The 22204-nt window shown below is 38.1% G+C and overlaps 1 protein-coding gene and 1 non-coding gene across 15 annotated transcripts in view; both read right to left on the bottom strand.

The window, feature by feature from the left end:
* Positions 1-337: 337 nt before the first annotated feature.
* Positions 338-529, bottom strand: LOC116624172. The gene has a single exon (XR_004297843.1). It is a non-coding gene; the product is annotated as a U2 spliceosomal RNA (small nuclear RNA).
* Positions 530-3356: 2827 nt separating this feature from the next.
* Positions 3357-22204, bottom strand: part of PLEKHA5 (pleckstrin homology domain containing A5) — a 236782-nt gene continuing 217934 nt past the window's right edge. For 10 of the 14 annotated variants that reach the window (XM_032391722.1, XM_032391726.1, XM_032391731.1 and 7 more), the window contains 7 exons: positions 15673-15791; positions 11660-11869; positions 10620-10760; positions 10101-10225; positions 8227-8375; positions 6261-6366; positions 3357-4213 (listed from right to left, as the gene is read on the bottom strand). In XM_032391722.1, the coding sequence (XP_032247613.1) occupies positions 6272-6366; positions 8227-8375; positions 10101-10225; positions 10620-10760; positions 11660-11869; positions 15673-15791 (839 nt within the window). In that variant the 3' untranslated portion in view covers positions 3357-4213; positions 6261-6271. The remainder of the gene's footprint in view (positions 4214-6260; positions 6367-8226; positions 8376-10100; positions 10226-10619; positions 10761-11659; positions 11870-15672; positions 15792-22204) is intronic. The other 4 variants (XM_032391724.1, XM_032391727.1, XM_032391729.1 and 1 more) reach the window with 1 other exon arrangement.

The raw sequence follows: 22204 nt of genomic DNA, 5'->3' as shown, positions 1-22204 counted from the left end.
TGGGTGGCTCAGTTGGTTAAGCATCTGCCTTTGGCTCAGGTTCTGATCCTGGAGTCCTGGCACTGAGCCCCCATGTCGGGCTCCCCCCTCAGAGGGGAGTCTGTTTCTCCCTCTGTCCCTCCCCCTGCTTGTGCTCTCTCTAATAAATAAAACCTTAAAGAAAAAAAATGCTTGTAGGGTGCCAGGCTGGCTCAGTGGGTACAGCATGGGAATCTTGATCTTGGGGTTGTGAGTTCAAGTTGCACATTGGGCATAAAGATTACTTAAAAAGAAAAAAAAAAAGCTTGTTTGCATCTTTTATTTTTTTTTGAATCTTTGTTTTAGCCCCCTGGGGGGGGGAGGGTGCACTGTTTCTGGAGGTATTGCAATATCAGGAGGTTGATGCAAGGAGTGGCCAGAGCAAGCTCCTAGTCCATCTCCCTGCTCCAAAAATCCACTTCATACACTGTCCTTGGGTAGAGGATGTCAGATATTAAACTGATAAGAACAGAAACTATACTTGATGTTAGCCAGAAGGCCAAGAAGTGATGAATTATTATTATTTTTTTTAAAGTAAGCTCTACACCCAGGCGGGGTTTGAACTCACGACCCCAAGATCAAGTCACATGCTCTACTGACTGCCTCCGGCTCAGGTCATGATTCCAGCGTCCTGGGATCGAGCCCCACGTCAGGCTCCCTGCTCACTGGGGAGCCTGCTTCTCCTTCTCTCTGTCAAATAAATAAAATCTTAAAAAAAAAATGGATGATGAAACAATCAAAACAGTATTTATATTCTACTGGATACACTAAAAAAACTGATTTAACAGTTTTATTTTACAAAGTTAAATTGATAGGGGCACCTGGGTGGCTCAGTTGGTTAAGTGTCTGCCTTCAGCTCAGGTCATGATCCTGGGCTCCTGGGATACAACCCCATGTCGGGCTCCCTGCTCAGAGGGAGTCTGCTTCTCCCTCTCTCTCTGCCTCTCTCCCTGGTCCTTCTCTCTCTGTCGCCCTCTCTCAAATAAATAAAATCTTAAAAAAAAAAAGTTTCAAAGTTAAATTGATAGTATGCTAAAAATTGCATCTTTTCGACTATCTCAACTTATGAAAAACTAAAGGTGTCAAACTTAAAATGTGCAAAGGGAAACATAATTTTTAAAAATACTTTTGTGGATATGCAAAGAAGTCTGCAGATTGCTTGTTCATGATTATGTTTAATTTTTGACCACCATGGGAGTATGACTGTCTTTTTTTTTTTTAAGATTTTTTAATTTATTTGACAGGGAGAGACACAGCGAGAGAGGGAACACAAGCAGGGGGAGTGGGAGAGGGAGAAGCAGGCTTCCTGCTGAGCAGGGAGTCCGATGCGGGGCTCAATCCCAGGACCCTGGGATCACGACCTGAGCCGAAGGCAGACGCTTAACGACTGAGCCACCCAGGCGCCCCGACTGTCTTTTTTTTTTAAGAAAGGTTTTATTTATTTGAGAGAAAGAGAGAGAGCACAAGCAGGGGTAGTGGCAGGCAGAGGGAGAAGCAGACTCCCCTCTGAGTGAGGATCCCCACGTGGGGCTCGATCCCAGGACTCTGGGATCATGACCTGAGCTGAAGGCAGACGCTTAACCGACTGAGCCACCCAGGAGCCCCAGACCGTGAACTTTCTATAAACTGGGGGCAGGGGCATGTGGGGGACTTGGGCGTGATGTCTGAGTAACCAACCCAACAGGGACACGCATTAAACTTTGGAGCTTGCTTCCATGCTGGAAAGGTGGCGCCCATAACAACCCTGCATTTGGAGTAATGAATGGCCTTTCCTGCTTGTCTGCCGCCCTCCTTACTCTAAGTCTCCATACTTCCTGGGCTCTCTGCACACCTGTCCAATAAGACAGCAGGAGTTGAGTAAGGTGAGCTTTAGGTGAGATAGAGAGTATTGATCTAGTTCACAGTTTTGGAGAATAGTTCCTTTTGCTATATTCTGTAACAAGTACCTGTGCTGACCTATTGTTTGCAAGTATGGGATTTTCATCTGGCTTTCTGAAATGTTGACCCGAGTTACAACTACTCTATACTGTTTTTTCCAAACTCCCTAGGCTTCTAGCTATTCCAGTATGGGACATTCTTCCTTTTTGAAACAGTTCAAAAAAATGTTGTGTTTAAGCCAAAGTAACACACACCACACATACACAACAGACTTAAAAAGCCTCACCAAAAAAACCCAAGGAAAAACCAAAGAACAACAGTCACTCTCCCTGCAACACACTGACTGGAAGATCTGTAACAATAACCATATGGTGACTAGAGGGAAATAATAATCTGTAGCCTATTTCCTTTGGAAGACTTTGGCATGATGTCTTCAGATAAAGGCAGTATGCATAAACTTGTTTATGTGGATACAGTGAACTGAACACTCTCCTTCCATCTTAACCTCTCTTCTCATTCACCTCCTACAATATAGACTGTATCTATTTGCATTTCATTTTCTGTGTTTCTGTTTGGAGCAGATGAATTTTTATACATCTGCATTTTGAATTAAATCTAAATCCTCTTTACTATAGCATGGGAAAAAAAAAAAAAGACTGACCAGTGCCAATTTAGTTTCAGCCATTTCATATAGGAATCCAAAAGCATCAAATTTCCTTGTACTCTGGGAACAATATATAGCATGAACAAAAGGTTATAGAGGAAAGAAATGTAATTGATTCTGAAGAGCGTGAACATCTGCTAAGAATGTATTGTAAGAGAAAATGATCTCTGAGGGTCCTACTTCTGATGATGAAACGGTTTCTAGTTCCCCATGTCAGAGAAGTAACCCTCTGCTCCACACACCCCTCTTCAAGCCCAATCCACTGAGCGGAGAAAGCAGATGTTTGAAGCTAGCTTCCACAACACAAATAGAAATAAGTGTGGAAGACTTTGAGAAATGAAACCAGCCCGATAGTTTTCAGCTGATGGCCTCCAAGGAAATGTGAAAAAAAACTATGTTCTGGTCCAAATTCTGTCATTAAATATAATGTGACTCTGGGCCACTAAATAGATCTCCCTGGGCCTCAAGTTCCTTGAGCTCTCACATGGGAGAGCGGCCTGGATGGCAGAGAAGGTCTTTTTATGATGTTGTCTACAATGGTAAGATTAACAGACTACTGTTTCATCGAGAAGTCCCTTGAGTCTCAGACTTTCCATTTATTTTAATTAACTTATTTTTTCAAAGATTTATTTTTCTCAAGTAATCTCTACACCCAATGTGGGGCTTGAACTCACAACCCTGAGATCAAGAGTCACATGCTCTACTCACTGAGCCAGCCAGGCGCCCCACAGACTTTCCACTTTATATGGGAAGAGCAAAAATTCTAACACAAGTGATTTAAGAACATCAACATTTATTTAACATGATAAAAAAGAAATGAGATATGAACATTTGCATTTAAACAATAGTAAGTAGCCTTTAATACTTACATGTGCTCATTGTATAATATATACACAATGAACATAATTACATTTGTACACAAACTAAGTACTGGATTTGAAAACCTGCTTATTGCTGTACACATCTATCCCAATTGAAGTATAAGCCCAGTCCTTCAAAATACCTACATTTTAAATTGTATTTTTAATAAGAAAAAGTTAGCGGTAACATTTGTGTTTAAGCTGACAAGAGTGTGGCAGTAACTGCTGACACTGCAATCTGACTGAGAAATAATTATAGCAGAAAACAGGACGTACTTCACTTAGCAATAATAAAATGGCACATTTTAAATATATATATAAAATTTTTACAAATCAAGTGTGAAACAAAGCATTGCAGTAGCCAAAATGGGAAGAAAAAAAAAATAAAAAAGGAAAACAAGCTTCATTGGAAATAATAACTAAATTTATGTACTGAAAAAGCAAAAAGAAATATAAATCCACCTAAACTTTAGAAACATCAAAATCTGGAAATCAGCAACTAAGTAAGATCTGGCTGTAGACCGCACATTAAAAAAGCACCTTTACTTATGTGCTCTGAAATCATAGCAGCAAGCTGGTGTCAGAACAACAACCTTGAGATTATGGAGTGTACATATGAGCCATTAAAGCTGTTTGGAATAAACATTTTCCAGAAGTGATAAAATGATGCTCTGTGGCCAAAAGCATCAGAACTATGAATTTCATAGATTTAAAATATACTGTACAATATCTTCTCACATTGCTGAAGGTCCATGTCTTTAGTTTTGAATGGTTTCAACAGGAGTCAGTATAGCTGAAAAATAAAGACAGGGAAAATTACTTGACACCTGCAAAATTAATGAGTGACAATTTCCTAAAGTAATTGAGGGCAGTGTTCTATAACAACGGAACTGACAAGCATGGCCACGAAAATCCTAAGACATAATACAATGGAAGGACCTTTTCTTGTCATTTCATAGGTTTAATTCACAAAGCCAAGAATGCAATTAAATAACAATTCAGAATAAAAAAAAAAGTAACCAAATTTGTGGCTCAATCCAAAAGATCAACAAAATGAGCAAAGATTTGCATAACTTTGCTAAGATATATATTAAGCTGCCTATGCAGCAGCGTCACTTATAAACCTTTCCAAAGGTTTATATAAACCTGCCAAAAAGACTAAGTCAGCGAGATGACATACACACAGTGAGAAGACAGAAAGTAATACCGCTTTGAGTGCCACTAGCTATTCCAGGTGGCTGTGTGCCAGAAGTCTAGAAAATATCCGGCAATAACTGGACGCCATTCCAATATGTCATGCCACTGGCTCTTAGAGTGAAAGTAAAACGAAACAAAATCCAATAATAACAACTTAAGGAACCTGGAAATGTACTTGAGTTTTAACTGAACATACTCTTTATTGTCAGACAACATTCTTTATTATCATTGGTCTGTGTACAAAGAATGGTAACCTGTTTATTGAACCAAAAGATAATGAGACTGGATTTTAATGTACACTTCTCCACTAAGACGGACAGAGGCCATCTATCAAGTCCTTGCACAAGACGAATGAGATAAGCATGCTGACTATTCCTATTCTGGTATTTTTCTGTCACTAGCGGCCACTGTCACTTCAAAACACAGTCAGTTAAAAGTTTAAATGCCTGAGTGACAGAGGCAAGACACAGGTAAGACTATAACAAACGGTGGTTTGTAACTCGAGAAAGGATGTCAATCCTGCATAAATACCAACTGACAAACAAAGGCCTCTTCTAGGCTCTATGTAGACATAATCTTAAATAAAAGTTACAAATATGACAAGACAGACATAAATCCTTCCAGATGAACAAAAGGACACAGGTTACAGTTGCTACAAAAAGGTATGAATGGAAGAAGATTCTAGAAAATAAGCACTACTGGGTAAGTCAATTTAGTATTTGTACTAATTTATTTTGAGAATCTAAAAGTCAAAGAATATGTTAGCAACAATGTTTGTAATATCTCTATGTATTTTTGCTGCTTATAATTGTTTAACAGAAACTGGTGGTAACCCTAAAGCATACAATATTCCTAGATCTGATAGATGGTATGAGAAAAAAATGCAGAAAAAGGCATAAATGACTCCATATCTCAGTTTTCCTGAAAAGTAAAAAAAAGAGTATATATCTACAAGTCCAAAACTGCAAGAAAAATTTAGCATTTTTCTATAAAATTGCTAAAAGACCTTAGGAAATTATTCTTAGGTCTTAGACTGTGGTCCAAGGAACAATGTTCAAGTAAGGATTCCTCCTTTCCCCGGCCCCACCCACAGCTTTTTTAGTAGTGACCTCCCTTACTTAAAAAAAATTAATTATTTCAAAATAATTTCTGATAGATCTTAACGACTCCATGTAGCTGGCCGTACCACAAACACTCCTTTGTACTTTAAGATAATTAACAGACTCCCCATGCGGTAGACATGTCTCACGAACTGTAAAAAACATTACTTGATCAACATGTAATCGCTTCCACAGAATTCTCAGATCTGACTATGGAAAGGAATGCTAAGTGGGAGCACAGCTGCAAAACACCGTGAGGCTTGTCTTGGCACAGGCCATCCGCTCTTCGTTTTGCTGTTTTTATGGACGATGAAATAAGAGACAGAGAAATTTTGTCACGTAGCAAATCACTGGAAGGGCTGATGATGTTGGAGATCTGAGTGATTGGCCATGGCCCAAATACACAGCCTCCTTGCCCTGCCAGCGATCCCTAACGCACAGTCCAGGATCAATCTCAAGTTTTTGTTCACCAAACCAACGAGTGAATAGAACTCCAGTTAAAAACTCAAGTTCAAGCACAAATGCAAAGGGTAACGGACGTACTTTTTCCGAGACTACACACACATGAAATGAGATCCCTCTGTGAGCTGCGGCTGAGTAGCTGGAACGGGCGATGCTGAGGACTCAGGAGACGGGGACAGACTTTGCACTAAAACACACCAAGAGAATGCAAGAAGGTAAACATCTTTAGGACACATCTGGAGAAGGAAATCTGGACACTGTGATCCCATAAAATAAGAACATGCTTCAGGAAGGAATTAATAGTTGTATCTGGGTTCTTTGAAATTGACAATTATTATTTAGCATGAAATGTCTCTTGAAGACTGTTTAAAAATTCTTCTTCCTCCTATACCTTAAGCTTAGACATTGTACACAATGTTTTATGTCAACTGTACCTCCACAAAATTGGAAAAGAAAATTCTTGTCATCCCCCCCCCCCTTTTTTTTGGCTTTGAGGTTAATTTTTAGGTGTCTACCTATGAATCACTCCTGTTGGGTCTCACTTTTTAAAAATTAATTTATTAAAACAATTTTTTTAAAAGTACGCTCTACCTAACATGGGGCTTGAACTCACAACCCTGAGATCAAGAGTCCCATGCTCTACTGGCTGAGCCAGCCGGGCGCTTCTGGGTTTCACTTTTAAAAGCCTTTCTAGTTCCATGCAGCTAAATACCATCGATAGTTTAAATGTTGTGATTTTAATACACCCACACACTTTATGCCGTTGTGCCAAAACAAAAACAGAAAGTGGTCATTGATAATTAAAAAAAAAGGGAGAATTCCTGTGCATAATGCCTTATAAATGAGAGAGGCAAAAGAAAAGACAGTGCTTAATATCTTTTACAAGGAAACACGACTTACCACATAAATTTGCATGTTATATGTATATAAGCTATAGAGAATACTGCCAGAATCCCATGTTCTTCCTAAGAACAGTCCCAAATAATTGAATTTCACTGTATTTGCCCTTTTGCAAAATGATGGGGAGGAGGGTCAAAGTAGGGAGGATTACTATTTTTTAAAAAGATTTTATTTATTTGAGAGACAGCGAGAGAGAGAGAGAGTGTGTGCACAAGCAGGGGGAGGAGCAGACTCCCTGCTGAGTGGGGGTCCCGAGCGGGACTCGATCCCAGGATCCTGGGATCATGACCTGAGCTGAAGGTAGACACTTAACCCACTGAGCCACCCAGGTACCCCAGGAGGGAGGATTATTAAGAATGGTTTTTTGCTTATTGGACTATGAGAAGCAATGCTGATAATGTGCACTAGTTTTATGATCCCTCATCCCCATCCCTTCCCAAATATCATAAAGAAAAAAAGAGAAAATCAAATCTGTGAAGGAAAAAAAAAACCCCTGAAAGTAGCATAGACATTTTTGTTATTTTATTTTTTAGTTAAAAAAAAAAAATATTTTTAGAGAGGGAGGGAGGGTGAGGGGACGGGCAGAGGGAGAGGGAGAATCTTAAGCATGCTCCATGCCCAGCACAGAGCACACGAGGCTCGATCTCATAACCCCGAGACCATGAGTTGACCCGAAATCAAGAGTCAGTCAGTTGCTTAACCGACTGAGCCACCCAGGAGCCCCTATCTTCTGACGTGCTATGGATCACGATCTTCTATCAAAGAAAAACCCAGATGTGGATTATAGCAGTGGCTAAACAAACCTATACTAGTTTAGGTATTAAATCTTCTACAGTTCCCAAAGTGGTAGGTTTGTGACTATTCTGAGAATCCAGCCTCAGAGAAACAGGTACATTTTCCAAGTTCTGGAAGATCTTTTTAGAAAAAATTTATGGTATATGTGTTAAGGTTAAGATGAAGAGAGAGTGAGAGAGAGAGAAGGAAGTGATCCCCAAGCCAGCACACTCTGTGGATCTAGGCCGAGGTCCCCTTTCCATCCTTTCCAGAAGTGGCATCCTTCCTGAAGGTGCATGTGGGAAGGCAAAATATGAATTCAGAGGTTCAGAGGAAACCCCAGGGAGAAAAGTATGAAATGTGTAATATCTACCTGCCATCGTTTGATTTCCTCTAGAAGCCTCAGGAGTTTGTTCATAAGAAACAATAGTTTCTTCCTGCTCATGAATATTGTCCTTTATATTCTCTTCAGGGTGGCTTTCTGCTTTATGATTTATGATCTGTATCTCATCTTGAGGGCTACTGAAAATAGATTGATATTTTACAACTTGTTATTAAAAAATACAGTAAAATTTTTTCTTCCAATTTATCATTGTGAAAATGTTTAACCACACACAGAAGATGCCACGATCTATAGCTAGTAACTGCTAACATTTTACTTGTAATCTCTTTTCTCCCCCCTTTATAGAAATTTTTAAACATAAAAAAACGAAAGCATTATAATAATACATGAAACCTGTGCACTCAGCTAATCCACGTTTTACCAATCTTGTTTCACCTAAACTCCCAGTCTCCTACTCTCCAAATTATTTTAAAGCAGATTCCAGACATATCATTCGATCTATAAACACTTCAGTTTGTATTTATAATATCTTAATGTCATCAAATATCCAGTCAGTGCTCAAATTTTCTTGATTGCCTCATTATAGCATTTTATAGTTATCGGTTTCAAGCAGATCTGAAGTCTATGTATTGTATTTGCCTGAGAAGTTTCTTAAAATTAACTTTAATCTAAAATAACCCATCCCACACATCCTTTTTATTCTTTGCCACTTAGGTGAAAGAACCTGGTTTATCCGTTCTACATAGTTTACTACATTCTGTATTTTGATGATTATATTCCTCTTATTTTTCATAAACTGATAAGGACTTTGAGGCTTGATCAGATTTAGATTTTAGGGGGAAAGGTAATATATTTCATTAGGTGGGGTTCATGCACAGAACAGGTTGTTTCTTTTCGTGATGTTAAAAATGATCAGTGAGTTCAAAGTTTCTTGACCCACTCACTACAAAGTTCCCTGTCAGATCTTCAGCTTTTCTAGCCATTGAGGAATATTGTTCAAATCCTTTATTTCATTAGGGTTAGCAAAACAGTGATATTCTCAGTCTTTCATTCCTTATTGAATGAAATTCTTCTAAAAAGAAAAATATTTCCTCGAAAACTTTTTGGCTGCAGTTTATTTGGGAAAGGCAAGATAAACACTTGATTCTTTGCCTTTATGTAAAAGGTTTTGGAATAAGAAGTCAATTCCTTACCATTGTCCAAAGTGGCCAACAAACTATTTTTTTTTGTTGTTGGGTCATGAAACTCACAGATTTTTAACATACTAGATGTGTTTTAATCTATGCCTATTAACAAAACAGCAGGTTTTTTTTTCTTATCAGCTATTGCAAAAGTTTTTCAAACTCTATCTTGCTATTCATTGAAGAAATAAAGGCATTCTAAGTAACATTAAATCACAACATTTCTTTTTTCCAGCTCTGGTAATTTTTCTAATGAAGGGTGGGACTGAGGACATACACATAAGAAGGCCAGTTAAGAAATATAGCTAAAAAATAAATAGTGTATCACACTAGCTTTTGGAATACCTCAGATACCTTGGATTTCTGATGTCTCTATACGGTCCATCATGCAGGCAATGCTGAGGTGCTGACTTTGATACAGCTTATGTATCTTTCTATGCTTTTTGAAGGTCCTTACTGAATTCCTAGGTGCCAAGCATTGTGTTAAGTGCTATACCTGTGTTTTCTTAATCATCGCAACACATTCGTGATATAGACACTATTATTATCCCATTTTTACAAGTAAGGAACCTGCAGTTTAGGGAGTAAGTTGCTCAAGATCCTACATTTCTTAAGTAGCAAAGCTGGGACAGGAATCCAAGACTTTTTGACTCCGAAGTTCCCCATTCTTAACTGTTACATAATTTTGGGAGTGATTCCTTTGTCACTTTCCCTAATTGTTACCTGTATGAAACATCCTCGGGCATTTTCTCTTGGTTTCCCTCTTTATCCATCACTTCCTCCGAACTTACTCCATTTGGTTCAGGTTTGAAAAGTGTTTGGGAAAAAATGTCCTCAGTTTTTTTAAACTGTAGAATAAGAAGAAAAATGATTCAAAAAAGAAGTTTGTTAAAAAATGATACCCTGTCAAATAGTTACTGAAATACATCTTTAGATTCAAGTATATGAAAAATATCTGCCTAGAGGGACGATGCACATTGCTAATAGCTAGCAGCTCTGGGATATAAGATTCTTTAATTGGGGTTAACAGTAATTTATTCTAGCCTTGATTATGTTTTAAATGTTCAATTAACCCATTTTTTGATGCTGAATACATCACTCAAGTTAAACAAAACCTATCATTTCACTTAGACTTATGGTCTCTGCAATGAAATGAAACGTAATTATTTTCAACCTTACCACTTGATCTAATCTTCAGAAATCTAACCCTGTGGAATATCTGTTCTAAAATAATCTCTCTACCTCTTTGCTGAAATCCGTATTTTGAGGTTCTGCTTCTTTCAGTTGAACAATTTCTGCTGCGGGAGTTTCATGGTTTGGCTTTACATCATTTTCTTTAATGACGGTATCCAATTCCTTAATGTTATCATCCCTTCTTCGAGTCTGTCCAAAAGATACATAGCAGAGATTCATACCACAAAGCCATGTACGGTTCTGGATAGCACCTGTTAGTTTTCACTCACAAGGAGGTTTCCTTATGAAAACCAACAGAGGAAAAAAAAAATATATATATATATCAGTATTCCACACATTTTTTTCTCATCTCTTTTAATCATCCATCCTGTAATTTGTAGAATGTGTAATTATTCAACTGTTAATCTGCTGGATCTTTAGTAGCAGTGCCCGCCAGCTCTTGATTAGATGGCAAGGGGATTTCTAGGAAGGAAGAGCAACACTTTCAGCTGATACATGCGTACTAACAGGGACAACCAGACAGAAGCCACTCAAACAGGCTCCCTAGTCTGCTATCTCTGTATTTATGAATTGGGGTAACAAACAAATCATAAGAAATGGAATGGTATCACTTTACAAGGGTGGGGTTGGGATGTGATGAACAGTAGACTGAGAACTTTTATGTAGAAGCTCTCTCCTACTACAATTTAGGTCATGTTAAATTAGGACACAGAGTAATACACATTTTATTGGAGGGGGAATTGGGGACTATCTTGGCATTTCACAGTTGCTGAAAGCACTTTTATCTGCTTAGTATCTCTGTGAAGTCGATGGGATGGGCTATACCGTCATCTGATTTACAGCAGAGAAGAGTGAGTCCACAACTGGGACAAGGACACCCAACAAGTAACATAGCTCTGACTTTTTGAGTTCCGGGCTATTTCCATTTGATTAAGCTGTCTTAGCTTATTATTATGGGAATTAAATAATATAAAGTAACTATCCATACTGTAGACATTTTTGAAAATCCATCAATCATGTAACTCCATGATCCCGAGTCAAGTGACATTAGATTTACACAGAAGAATGATTAAATGCAATAGATATACCTGGGTAATCCTGAATGGATTATCCCTGAAACCTGAAGGACTCTGTAAGGGTGACTGGTCTAAAGCACCAATAACATTTAATCCTTTTTTCTTTTCCCTCAAGCATGCTTGTTGATGTCTCCTTATTCTTTCCATTTGCTCTTCCACAGTCATCCTAGGTCGGGTACTTTCAGCCAAACAGAGCTGTTCCACTGCACTTCTGGGCCTTTCCTTTAAGTTAAACATAGACATATGAATACAAGGATGCAGAATAACTTCTGAAAAGTATGTTGGAATAAAAAATGTTCTAAAATGCATTCATTTTGTTCTCTAAGTCAAAAGTAGAGGTTTGTTAACACCAGAAAGGCAAACTGTTTTATCCTTCACAAGTATTTGGTGATGCATGGTCATTGTAACAGGAAATTGTATAAAACTCAAACTAGGAAGGGGCACAGCTTCTAAATATAAGAGATTTATTTTATTTTTTAAAAATTTTCCCCAAGATTTTATCTTTAAGTACTCTCTACACCCAACACGGGGCTCGAACTTATAACCCCGAGATCAAGAGTTGCATGCTCTGCCAACTGAGACAGCCAGGCACCCCAGAGATTTATTTTAATGAAAATGTGATGTTTTAAGTCACACATTTACTGTGAAAAGACCTGTAGAGAAAAATCCTTAGTTCGTGATCAATAACAGAACTACAAAAATATTATTTTCCATAAATCAGATGGTTTTATTCAAAAGCTTTATATATATATGACCCATTTTTATGGTTTACTGAAGGGTTTAAAAACATTAGTCACATTAAATAACCAATTCTTACTTCTTACTTTCTTATTAAAGATGTAAAACAATATTGGTATAAAATGCAAAATAAGAACTTCAATATTAGTCATAAGCAAATTTTAGCTTATTTTATATCATAGAACATTTAAAGATTAAACATATGCTAGAATCTATGGCACAGAATCCATCGGTTTCTTTATGTCTCTGGTCTGAGTTGGCAGGGACTGACTGTGAGACACTGGTGACGCTGCTTGCTTTTGAAAAAACCCAGGGTGGAGTAAGCACTTCGTGATGAAGCAGTGTATCAGGCAAACCCTCGAAGATCTGTTCGCACTCCCGCAATCTGAAAAATGCCTGCAGGGAAGGAGCTATAGCTCTAGAGCCATTTTCTTTTTTTTCTTTCTTTCTTAATAATGATTTTCTTTTTTTTTTTAAAAAGATTTTATTTATTTATTTGAGAGAGAGAGCGCACACGTGAGAGCACAAGCAGGGGGAGGGGCAGAGGGAGAAGCAGGTTCCCCACTGAGCAGGGAGCCCCACACGGGGCTCAATCCCGGGACCCTGGGATCATGACCTGGGTCGAAGGCAGATGCTTAACTGACAGCCACCCGGGCACCCCAACTAGAGCCATTTTCAATTGTATAGAATAAATATCTTAAAGAGCTCAAGTAAAAACTAAAAGGGAGAGGAAAATGAAAAGCCTTAATGTGCAGAAGTGATAGTGATTCTCTTTTATATGTAAAATAAAACACATTTGCTTTGGAAAACAAAACACCAAAAAACCAAAAAAACTATTAAAAAAAAAAGCAAATTCTAGATACAGATTGGGAATTGGCTACTATAGCATCCCTTTCCTTTTGTTTTTATTTTGGATTTTATTAAGTTTCTTTTTTTTTTTTTTTTTTTTAAGATTTTTATTTTATTTATTTGACAGAGAGAGAATGAGAGAGAAAGCACATGAGAGGGGGAGGGTCAGAGGGAGAAGCAGACTCCCTGCCGAGCAGGGAGCCCGATGCGGGACTCGATCCAGGGACTCCAGGATCATGACCTGAGCCGAAGGCAGTCGCTTAACCAACTGAGCCACCCAGGCGCCCCAAGGATTTTATTAAGTTTCTTATTTTATCCTTTTATTTTTAGTAACTACAAACATGTAGCCTTCCTTGCTTTTCTACTCTTATGCAAAAATGTCACACTGCAACTTCCTTTTCCAAGTTGTCATATTGTAAATATCTACTGTTTTTAAATGCCAAATATTGTTAATTTTTAGATATTTTTCTCCAGCGATAACTGGAAAAGAGTATCTCACTGCAGTTTTAGTATTTATAAATTATTATGGCGTTGAACAATTATCATATATATTTTCCATAAAGAAACTCTTAAAAATAACTGACATATATTCATTCCTCATATATTATGGAACTTGTCTGTTATATTCCAAGTATTTTAATCTAGCACTGATTTTGCTTATAAAGGTCTTTCCTGTACCAATATTATATAAGTGTAGTCTTCCATACTTTTCCTACCTGTACTTGGTTATGTACAATTTTCTACTACTTAAGATAGTTATGTACTAAAAAAAGATAGTTATAGAATACAAAATCCACTAATATCTTTCTTCTTCATCTCAACACACATTTTAACTTTTTTTTAATGTAAGCTCTACACCCAATGTGGGCCTTGAACTCATGACTACGAGATCAAGAGTTGCATGTTCTACTGACCGAACCAGCCAGGCATCCCTTAACATGCATTTTTATTTTAAATTTTATTTTATTTTTTTAAGATTTTATTTTTAAGTAATTTCTATACCCAACATGGGGCTTGAACTCAAAACCCTGAGATAAAGAGTTGCATGCTCTTCCAACTGAGCCAACCTTTTTCTGTTTATTTTAGCATTATAATTTCCAAAGAAAACAGCCTTTCAATCAGTAAAAAAAAAAAAAAAAATGCCTAACTATGAACAAATGATACTATTATAAAACCATGACTGCTAATGGTAATACTGATATATAGAAATTCATTAATTTTTATTCTACAATAATTATCTTTCTAGGTCTTTATAATTTTGTACTAATTAAAAATATATTTCTTGTATATAAATTTGTCAGATGTTTTGGGCATATATTTTGTAGCTGTAGTTTAGTATCTTTCAAGAATAACCATAGATCTTATCATTTGTAGTACTTTTTATTCTTGAAGTTTAAAATTATCAAATTACTTCATACCTACTTCATACCTACAAATTAGTAGAGAATTTATAAAGATGAAAAGTAAAAGTTCTGGGGGCACCTGGGTGGCTCAATTGGTTGAGCATCTGGCTCTTGATTTCGGCTTAGGTCATGATCTGAGAGTTGTGAGATCGAGCCCCGTGCTGGACTCTGCACTCAGCTTGGAGTCTGCTTGAGATTCTCTCTCCTTCTGCCCCACTCCTGCTCATGCTAAGATAAATAAATAAAATCTTAAAAAAAAAAAATTCTTGGGCACCTGGGTGGCTCAGTCAGTTAAGTGTCTGCCTTCAGCTCAGGTCATGATCTCAAGGGTCCTGGGATGGAGCCCTGCATTGGGCTCCTGCTCAGTGAGGAGTCTGCTTCTCCCTGTCCCTCTGCCCCTCCTACCTCCCCCCTCCCCTGCCAGCCCCACTTGTGCTCTCTCTCAAAAAAAAAAAAAAAATTCTTTTGCAGCCCAAATTTCTAAGACTACCTGGTTGAAAAGGAGTAAAGTACCCTGATAATCTTCCCAAAATGACCAAGATTAGACTGGTTTACAGCAGGTTGAATTAAATGGATCTCAGATGAGTATGTGAAATATAGAATTTATTTCCCAATCTCAATTCACATTTCTCAGGGTCACCAGACGACTGGCAAACTCCAAATCTACCACAGCTAAAAGGCCCTCTAAACTCAGGGTAGTCTGGAAATCCATTACCTTGTTGCCTGAAGGACATGTCTCTCAGTCTCATCAAAGAAATTCTTAGAGGTGTCAAGAAATGTAATATAAGGCAGCTATATTCCACAAACTGTGGACATCAACTCAAGGCTGATCAAAACAAACCTAGATTAGGTATTGAGTAGGTCTGTCCCCTAGTGCTAATTTCCTGAATATAATTTTAAAAAAAATTAAGATTACTAAGTTTTTCTTAGAGTATGTAAAAAAAATTTTGGTGAAACACTAAAAAGGAAATTATGTATGAGAAAACAATATATAGGATTAAAAATCCTTCTAGAAATTAACTTCTAGTTAAATACCGTTCTTGAATCCATCATCTTCTTAGTTTTCCTTAAGGTTACATAGGAGGCTATTGTCGAAGATTCAGGTGTTGGTGATTTTGTTCTGGGAGGGACTACTCCAACAGGAAAGTGGGAACCTAAAAATTAAAACAGCAGTAAGTTCTACAAAACATCTTTCACACAACATAATGCTTTCTTTTGACATACTCAATTTCTGAGGCTTTTATTTATTTAATTTTTAAGTAGGTTCCGTGCCCAGTGTGGAGCCCAGAGCAGGGTTTGAGCTCCTAACCTTGAGATCAAGAGCTGAGCTGAGATCAAGAGTCTGACGCTTGACTGATTGAGCCACACAGCCACCTCTCTGAGGCTTTTAAAATCAAAAGGCAAATTTATTGGAGTGCCCGGGTGGCTCAGTCAGTTAAGCGTCCAACTCCTGATTTCCACTCAGGTCATTTTCTCAGAATCATGAGCTCTGTACTTCCTAAGATTTTCTCTACCTCTTCCTCTGCACGCCCCCTTCCCGTTAGTGTGCACGTGCTCTCTTTCTCAAAAAAGGGGCAAATTTATTTTTATTTTTTTCAAAATGTCTCTAATTGCCAGCCTTATGTTTATTTATTTTATTTTATTTTTTAAAGATTTTTTTATTTGACAGACACAGACACAGCGAGAGAGGGAACACAAGCAGGGGGAGTGGGAGAAGGAGAAGCAGGCTTCCCGTGGAGGAGGGAGCCCAACACGGGGCTCGATCCCAGGACCCTGGGATCATGACCTGAGCCGAAGGCAGACGCTTAATGACTGAGCCACCCAGGCGTCCCTGTTTATTTTTTTAAAGATTTTATTTTTAAGTAATCTCTATACCCAGTAGGGCTTGAACTTACAACCCCGAGATCAAGAGTCTGCATGCTCTACTGACTGAGCCAGCCAGGGGCTCTACAGGGCAAATTTATTGTTTGAAAAGGGCCAGGGAAAATGTAGTAGCCTTCCATTAAAGTACTCTACCTAAGGTTCTACAGATTAATAGATGATATCAAACATTTTAATTATAAAATTAGAAATACACAATGGATAATATATCCTCACAACAACCTTCTAAAGGAAAGAAGGTAAATGAAGTGCAGTGTCTGCATTGATTTACTTCCTCGAGTCCATATAGCTCAGCAGCAGCATGGCTGGGGCTTCTCCTTTAGCCTTCTTTCCATTCACAACATTTTCAGAGATTGAAAGGACCTTAATCCTCTCACATATTAAAGATCAGGAAAGGCATGGCCCAGAAAGGTTAAGTGATTTACCTAAATGTCCTTAATTTCCATTTGGTCTCTTTTCAGTCACACTGTCTCAATAAACAGTCCACTAACAACGTTATCAATAGTTACCTATAGGTAATCACTGCCACCTTCTCTTTTGTAATTTTAAAAATTTCTAAAGTGAACACACACCATAGAAAACAAAACATACAACACAAAATCATTAACGCAACAAAAATAAAAGCAGCTAAAAATAAGTTAACATATAAAATATGCATTTATATTGTAGTCATCTTGTTTAAGCAGAATATATGCACTATCATCCACTGAGGACATTAGTAAAAGAACAAATTGTTAATATCTCAATGGTTTCCTTAGGAAAAAAAAAAAAAGAAAAATACCACTCTCTTTGGGCTCACTTAACAGTTACATCAACTAAGTAGAAAAAGGAAAAAGGAAGGATAATTTCTCCCCCAAGACAAATGGTAGGTCAATCATCGAGGACTCCTTTAATTTATACACCAAACAATCTGTAGCTTAGGTTTCTTTTTTTTTTTTTTAAGATTTTATTTATTTATTTGACAGAGATAGACACAGCGAGAGAGGGAACACAAGCAGGGCGAGTGGGGGAGGGAGAAGCAGGCTTCCCATCGAGCAGGAATCCTGATGTGGGGCTCAATCCCAGGACCCTGGGATCATGACCTGAGCTGGAGGCAGACGCTTAACGACTGAGCCACCCAGGCGCCCCTGTAGCTTAGGTTTTAATATTGTTTATGAACTGTATGAATATTATAAGGTTGTATATTTAAGAATATGAAGAGCTGAACTGATACACAATATAGGTAATTTTGCAATTCAAAGAGAAAGTCTCTATTATCCCAGTTAGTGATCCATTTTTAAAAGCCCCACTTTAAGTCACGTGGCACAAATTATACCATAATTGATCTGCGTACTTCAGACATTTATTCAGATGAGAGCTTATGATTATAAGTTAAAAAACAAACAAACAACCCAAACACCTAGGGGTGCAAAGCTGGCTCAGCTGGGAAAGCATTCACCTCTTGATCTCAGGGTTGTGAGTTCGAGCCCCATGTGGGTATAGAGATTATTAAAAATAGAAAATAAAAAACCAAACACCTAAGTTTTTTTTTTTTAAGATTTTATTTATTTATTTGAGAGAGAGAATGAGATAGAGAGAGAGAGCATGAGAGGGGGGAGGGTCAGAGAGCGAAGCAGGCTCCCTGCTGAGCAGGGAGCCCGATGCGGGACTCGATCCCGGGACTCCAGGATCATGACCTGAGCTGAAGGCAGTGGCTTAACCAACTGAGCCACCCAGGCGCCCCCAAACACCTAAGTTTTAAGAGGCAAATTTTGAGGAAGAATTCAAACCGAATAGAGAACATATGTCAGACAAGGTATTTTTTGTCAGTAAAGACATGCATTGATGGAACAAATAATTATCAACTTCTTTACTTTTTCCAATTCAATTAAATTCCTACTGATGAGTTAAAGTCACTTATTAAATTGCTAAATTTTGTAAACTTGACTGGTCACATTTATCCAATACAGATCATGGGGCATTATGACTACATAGGAGCCAGAAAAAAGAATGGAATAAGATATAAGGTGTAGTCCTTATTTTATATATGCTCTAAACACTTTGCCCATAGGAATTAAAAATGTTACACATTATGATATACAGCAACTTTCCCCTCATACCCTACCCGAAGCAAGTAGATGCTACTCAGGTCCAGGAAACCAGTGTTGTTGAAACAGGTGTATTCTGGCTAGGTTTATTGAGGGTTTTTTTTTTTTTTTTTAAATCTTTTATTTTTAAGTAATCTCCACACCTAAGGTGGGGCTCGAATTTACAACCCTGAGATTGAGAGAGTTGTATGTTCTACCCACTAAGCCAGCCAGGTGCCCCTAGATTCTATTGAGTTTTTAAGAAAAGCTACAAAGTTCCTATTTTTTTTTTGTTAAAGATTTATTTATTTATTTGAGAGAGCGAGAATGAGAGAGAGAGAGTAGGTGAGAGGGGGGAGGGTTAGAGGGAGAAGCAGGCTTCTCGCTGAGCAGGGAGCCCGATGCGGGACTCGATCCAGGGACTCCAGGATCATGACCTGAGCCAAAGGCAGTCGCTTAACCAACTGAGCCACCCAGGCGCCCTTTATTTTTATTTTTTAAAATTTTATTTATTTGAGAGAGTGAGAGAGAGAAGGAGCAGGGAGAAGGGGTAGAAGCAGACTCCCTGCTGAGCAGGGAGCCTGACATGGGGCTCGATCCCAGGACCATGAGATCACAACCCGAGCTGAAGGCAGATGCTTAACCCACTGAGCCACCTGGGCACCCCAAAATCCCAATCTTTAAATGTTGGCAACCAACAGGGAGCCTAGGTGGCTCAGTGAGTTAAGTGTCTGCCTTTGGCTCAAGTCACGATCTCTGGGTCCTGGGATCAAGCTCGGCTTCAGGCTCAGCACTCTGGGGAGCCTCTCCTCCCTCTTCCTCTGCCCCTTCCCCTGCTCATGCTCTCTCTCTCTCAAATAAATAAAATCTTAAAACAAAAAAAATGGTGGCAACCAACACATTTTGTGGGCTAAGAAAACTCCACATTTATTCATAAATATTAATACTTACAAATATTTATAACTATTAATGCAACAGTATGAAATAAATCATTATCAAATAGAATCTAGTAGCACCTTAAAGGAAAAATACACCATAAATGAGGTTTATCTTAGGAATGCAAATGGATGGTTTTTAAATTTTTTTATTTCTCTCTCCCCTTCTCTCTCTCTTTCTTTCAGCAGGCTCCATGCCCACTGTGGAGCCCAACGTGGGGCTTGAACTTACAACCCTGAGATCAAGACCTGGGCTGAAGAGTCAGACCCTTAACTGACTGAGCCACCCAGGCGCCCTGCAAATGGATGGTTTAATTTAGAAAATCTAGTAAATGTAACTCAATACATTAATATATAAAGAGAAAAACATGATCGCTAGCAAGGCATTTAATGAAATTCAGTATCCTTTCAAGAAAAAGGAAAACTTGGGGCACCTAGGTGGCTCAGTCAGTTGAGTGTCTGCCTTTGGCTCAGTTTGTGATCTCAGGGTCCCGGGATCAAACCCTGCATTTGGTCCCTGCTCAGCGAGGAGTCTGCTTCTCCCTCTCCCCACCGCTCATTCTCACGCTCTCTCAAGTGAATAAAATCTTAAAAAAAAAAAAAAAAAAAGGAAAGCTTTAGTGAAATGAAAATGAATGGATACTTCCACAATATGATCAATGTAGACAGCCCACACCAAAGCCAGTACCATGATCAATGGGAAAAATTTAAAAGCATTTCCACTTAAGTCAACAACAGAATTAGGATATCCACTACCTTCTCTATTAACACTATTGTGCAACTACCGGCTCCAGAGAAGGAAGATACATAAAATGAGGAAAGGAAAATTACAATTATGACATAACTGTATATCTGGAAAATCCCAGCAAAACCACTAACTACTACAAACTACAAAACTACTAACTAACTACTACAACTACTACTAAAAACATTTAGATAATTTAAAAGGGTAATGCCAGTCTTAACTGGGGCAATGTGGTATGCCGTAAGTGGAATCTCACTGTGGTTTTAATCTGCATTTCCCTGTGACTACAAACACTGCCCTTTTTTTTTTTAAGATTTTATTTATTTATTTGTCAGAGAGAGAGACACACAGAGAGAGCACAAGCAGGGGGAATGGCAGGCAGAGGGAGAAGCAGGCTTCCCGCCGAGCAAGGAGAGTGACGTGGGGCTCAATCCCAGGACCCTGGGATCATGACCTGAGCCGAAGGCAGACGCTTAACTGACTGAGCCACCCAGGCGCCCCAACACTGCACTTCTTTTCATACACTTATTTGCTATGTGAATATACTCTCTTGTGAAGTGTCTGCTCAAGTGTTGTATACTCCCTGATTTTTTTTTTTTAATCTTGGCCGTGTATTGTGTATTCATCAACAAGGAGAACAAAGATCTGGTTTGTAGGTGGCTGGTTGTGAACCTCTGCTTTAAAAGTTTCTCCAAAAAAAAAAAAAAAAGTTTCTCCAAATCATGGCTACATGCCTGATATTTCATTAACTTATACACTACCCAAATTTTTACTTAGCACTTACTACACAATTATTGATTGGATAAATGAAAGAGACTTTCCCCTTTACTGTTTTTATTAAACAGAGCAGATAAAAAGGACTAAGTGTAAAATATGTGCAAGCATAAAGAATGACCTACCCATTTGGTCATCACATAGTTTAGAAATATCATCATGACCTTAAAACACTCCCTAATCCCCTCTCCTTTCCTGTCTCTCCTCAGAGGTAATTAACTGTCTAATTATGCGTTTATCTTCCCCCTCGTTTTCTTTATAGTTCTGTAATATTTGAATTCCTAAAAAAAAAAAAAACTATTTCAGTTTTGCATATTTTTAACTTACACATATGTGGAGCTATATGCTATGTATCTTTCTACAACTTGATGTTTTCCCTCAACATGAGGTTAAATTTTTTAGTTGCCTTAACTTTTAGATGTTTTTATAAACATGACATAGCTATATTTTATTTTTAATCCAGTTTGACAACCTTCTTCTTTCAAGAGAAGCATTTAGTCTAATTATATTTGTTATAATTATAATTACTCATGTATTTAGATTTATTTCTGCCACCCTATTTTTTGTTTAACATTTTTCCCACTTCCTCTGTATTTTCTTTTTCTTCTTTTGGATTCTCGTTCGGTTTGCTTCCCTACTAGTTTGGAAACTATACAGTCTTTTTCTTTTCTTTATCTTATCCTTAAGCATGCACGCTTAACTTATTAAAGTATAAAAGTAATCATGATCATTACCATCCTCTGGAACAATACAAGGACTTTAGAACATATTAATACCAACAAGTTTCCTCCTGTTTTATATGCTATTGCTTTCAAATATTTTAGTTCTCTGCTTCTCAGACTTTCCATAACTGACCACCTTCCTTCTATATGAAGTGCTGCAGAACTCTCTCAAATGACAGTAAGTGGCAAATTCTCCTGTTTTTGTTTTCTTAAAAAAGATTTTATTTACTTATTTTTGAAAGAGAGAGCGCGAGTGAGTGTGCATGAGTAGGGGGGAGGAGGGGCAGAGGGAGAAGCAGACTCCCTGCTGAGTAGGGAGCCTGATGGAGGGAACAATCCCAGGACCCTGCTATCATGACCTGAGATGAACGCAGATGCTTAACCAACTGAGCCACCCAGGTGCCTCAAACTCTCCAGTTTCTGTCTTTACTGTTCTTTCCTAGT

The sequence above is a fragment of the Phoca vitulina genome, unplaced genomic scaffold (genome assembly GCF_004348235.1).
Source record: "Phoca vitulina isolate PV1807 unplaced genomic scaffold, GSC_HSeal_1.0 scaffold64, whole genome shotgun sequence".
Classification (NCBI taxonomy): Eukaryota; Metazoa; Chordata; class Mammalia; order Carnivora; family Phocidae; genus Phoca; species Phoca vitulina.
This window is presented reverse-complemented; position numbering and strand designations above follow the sequence as displayed.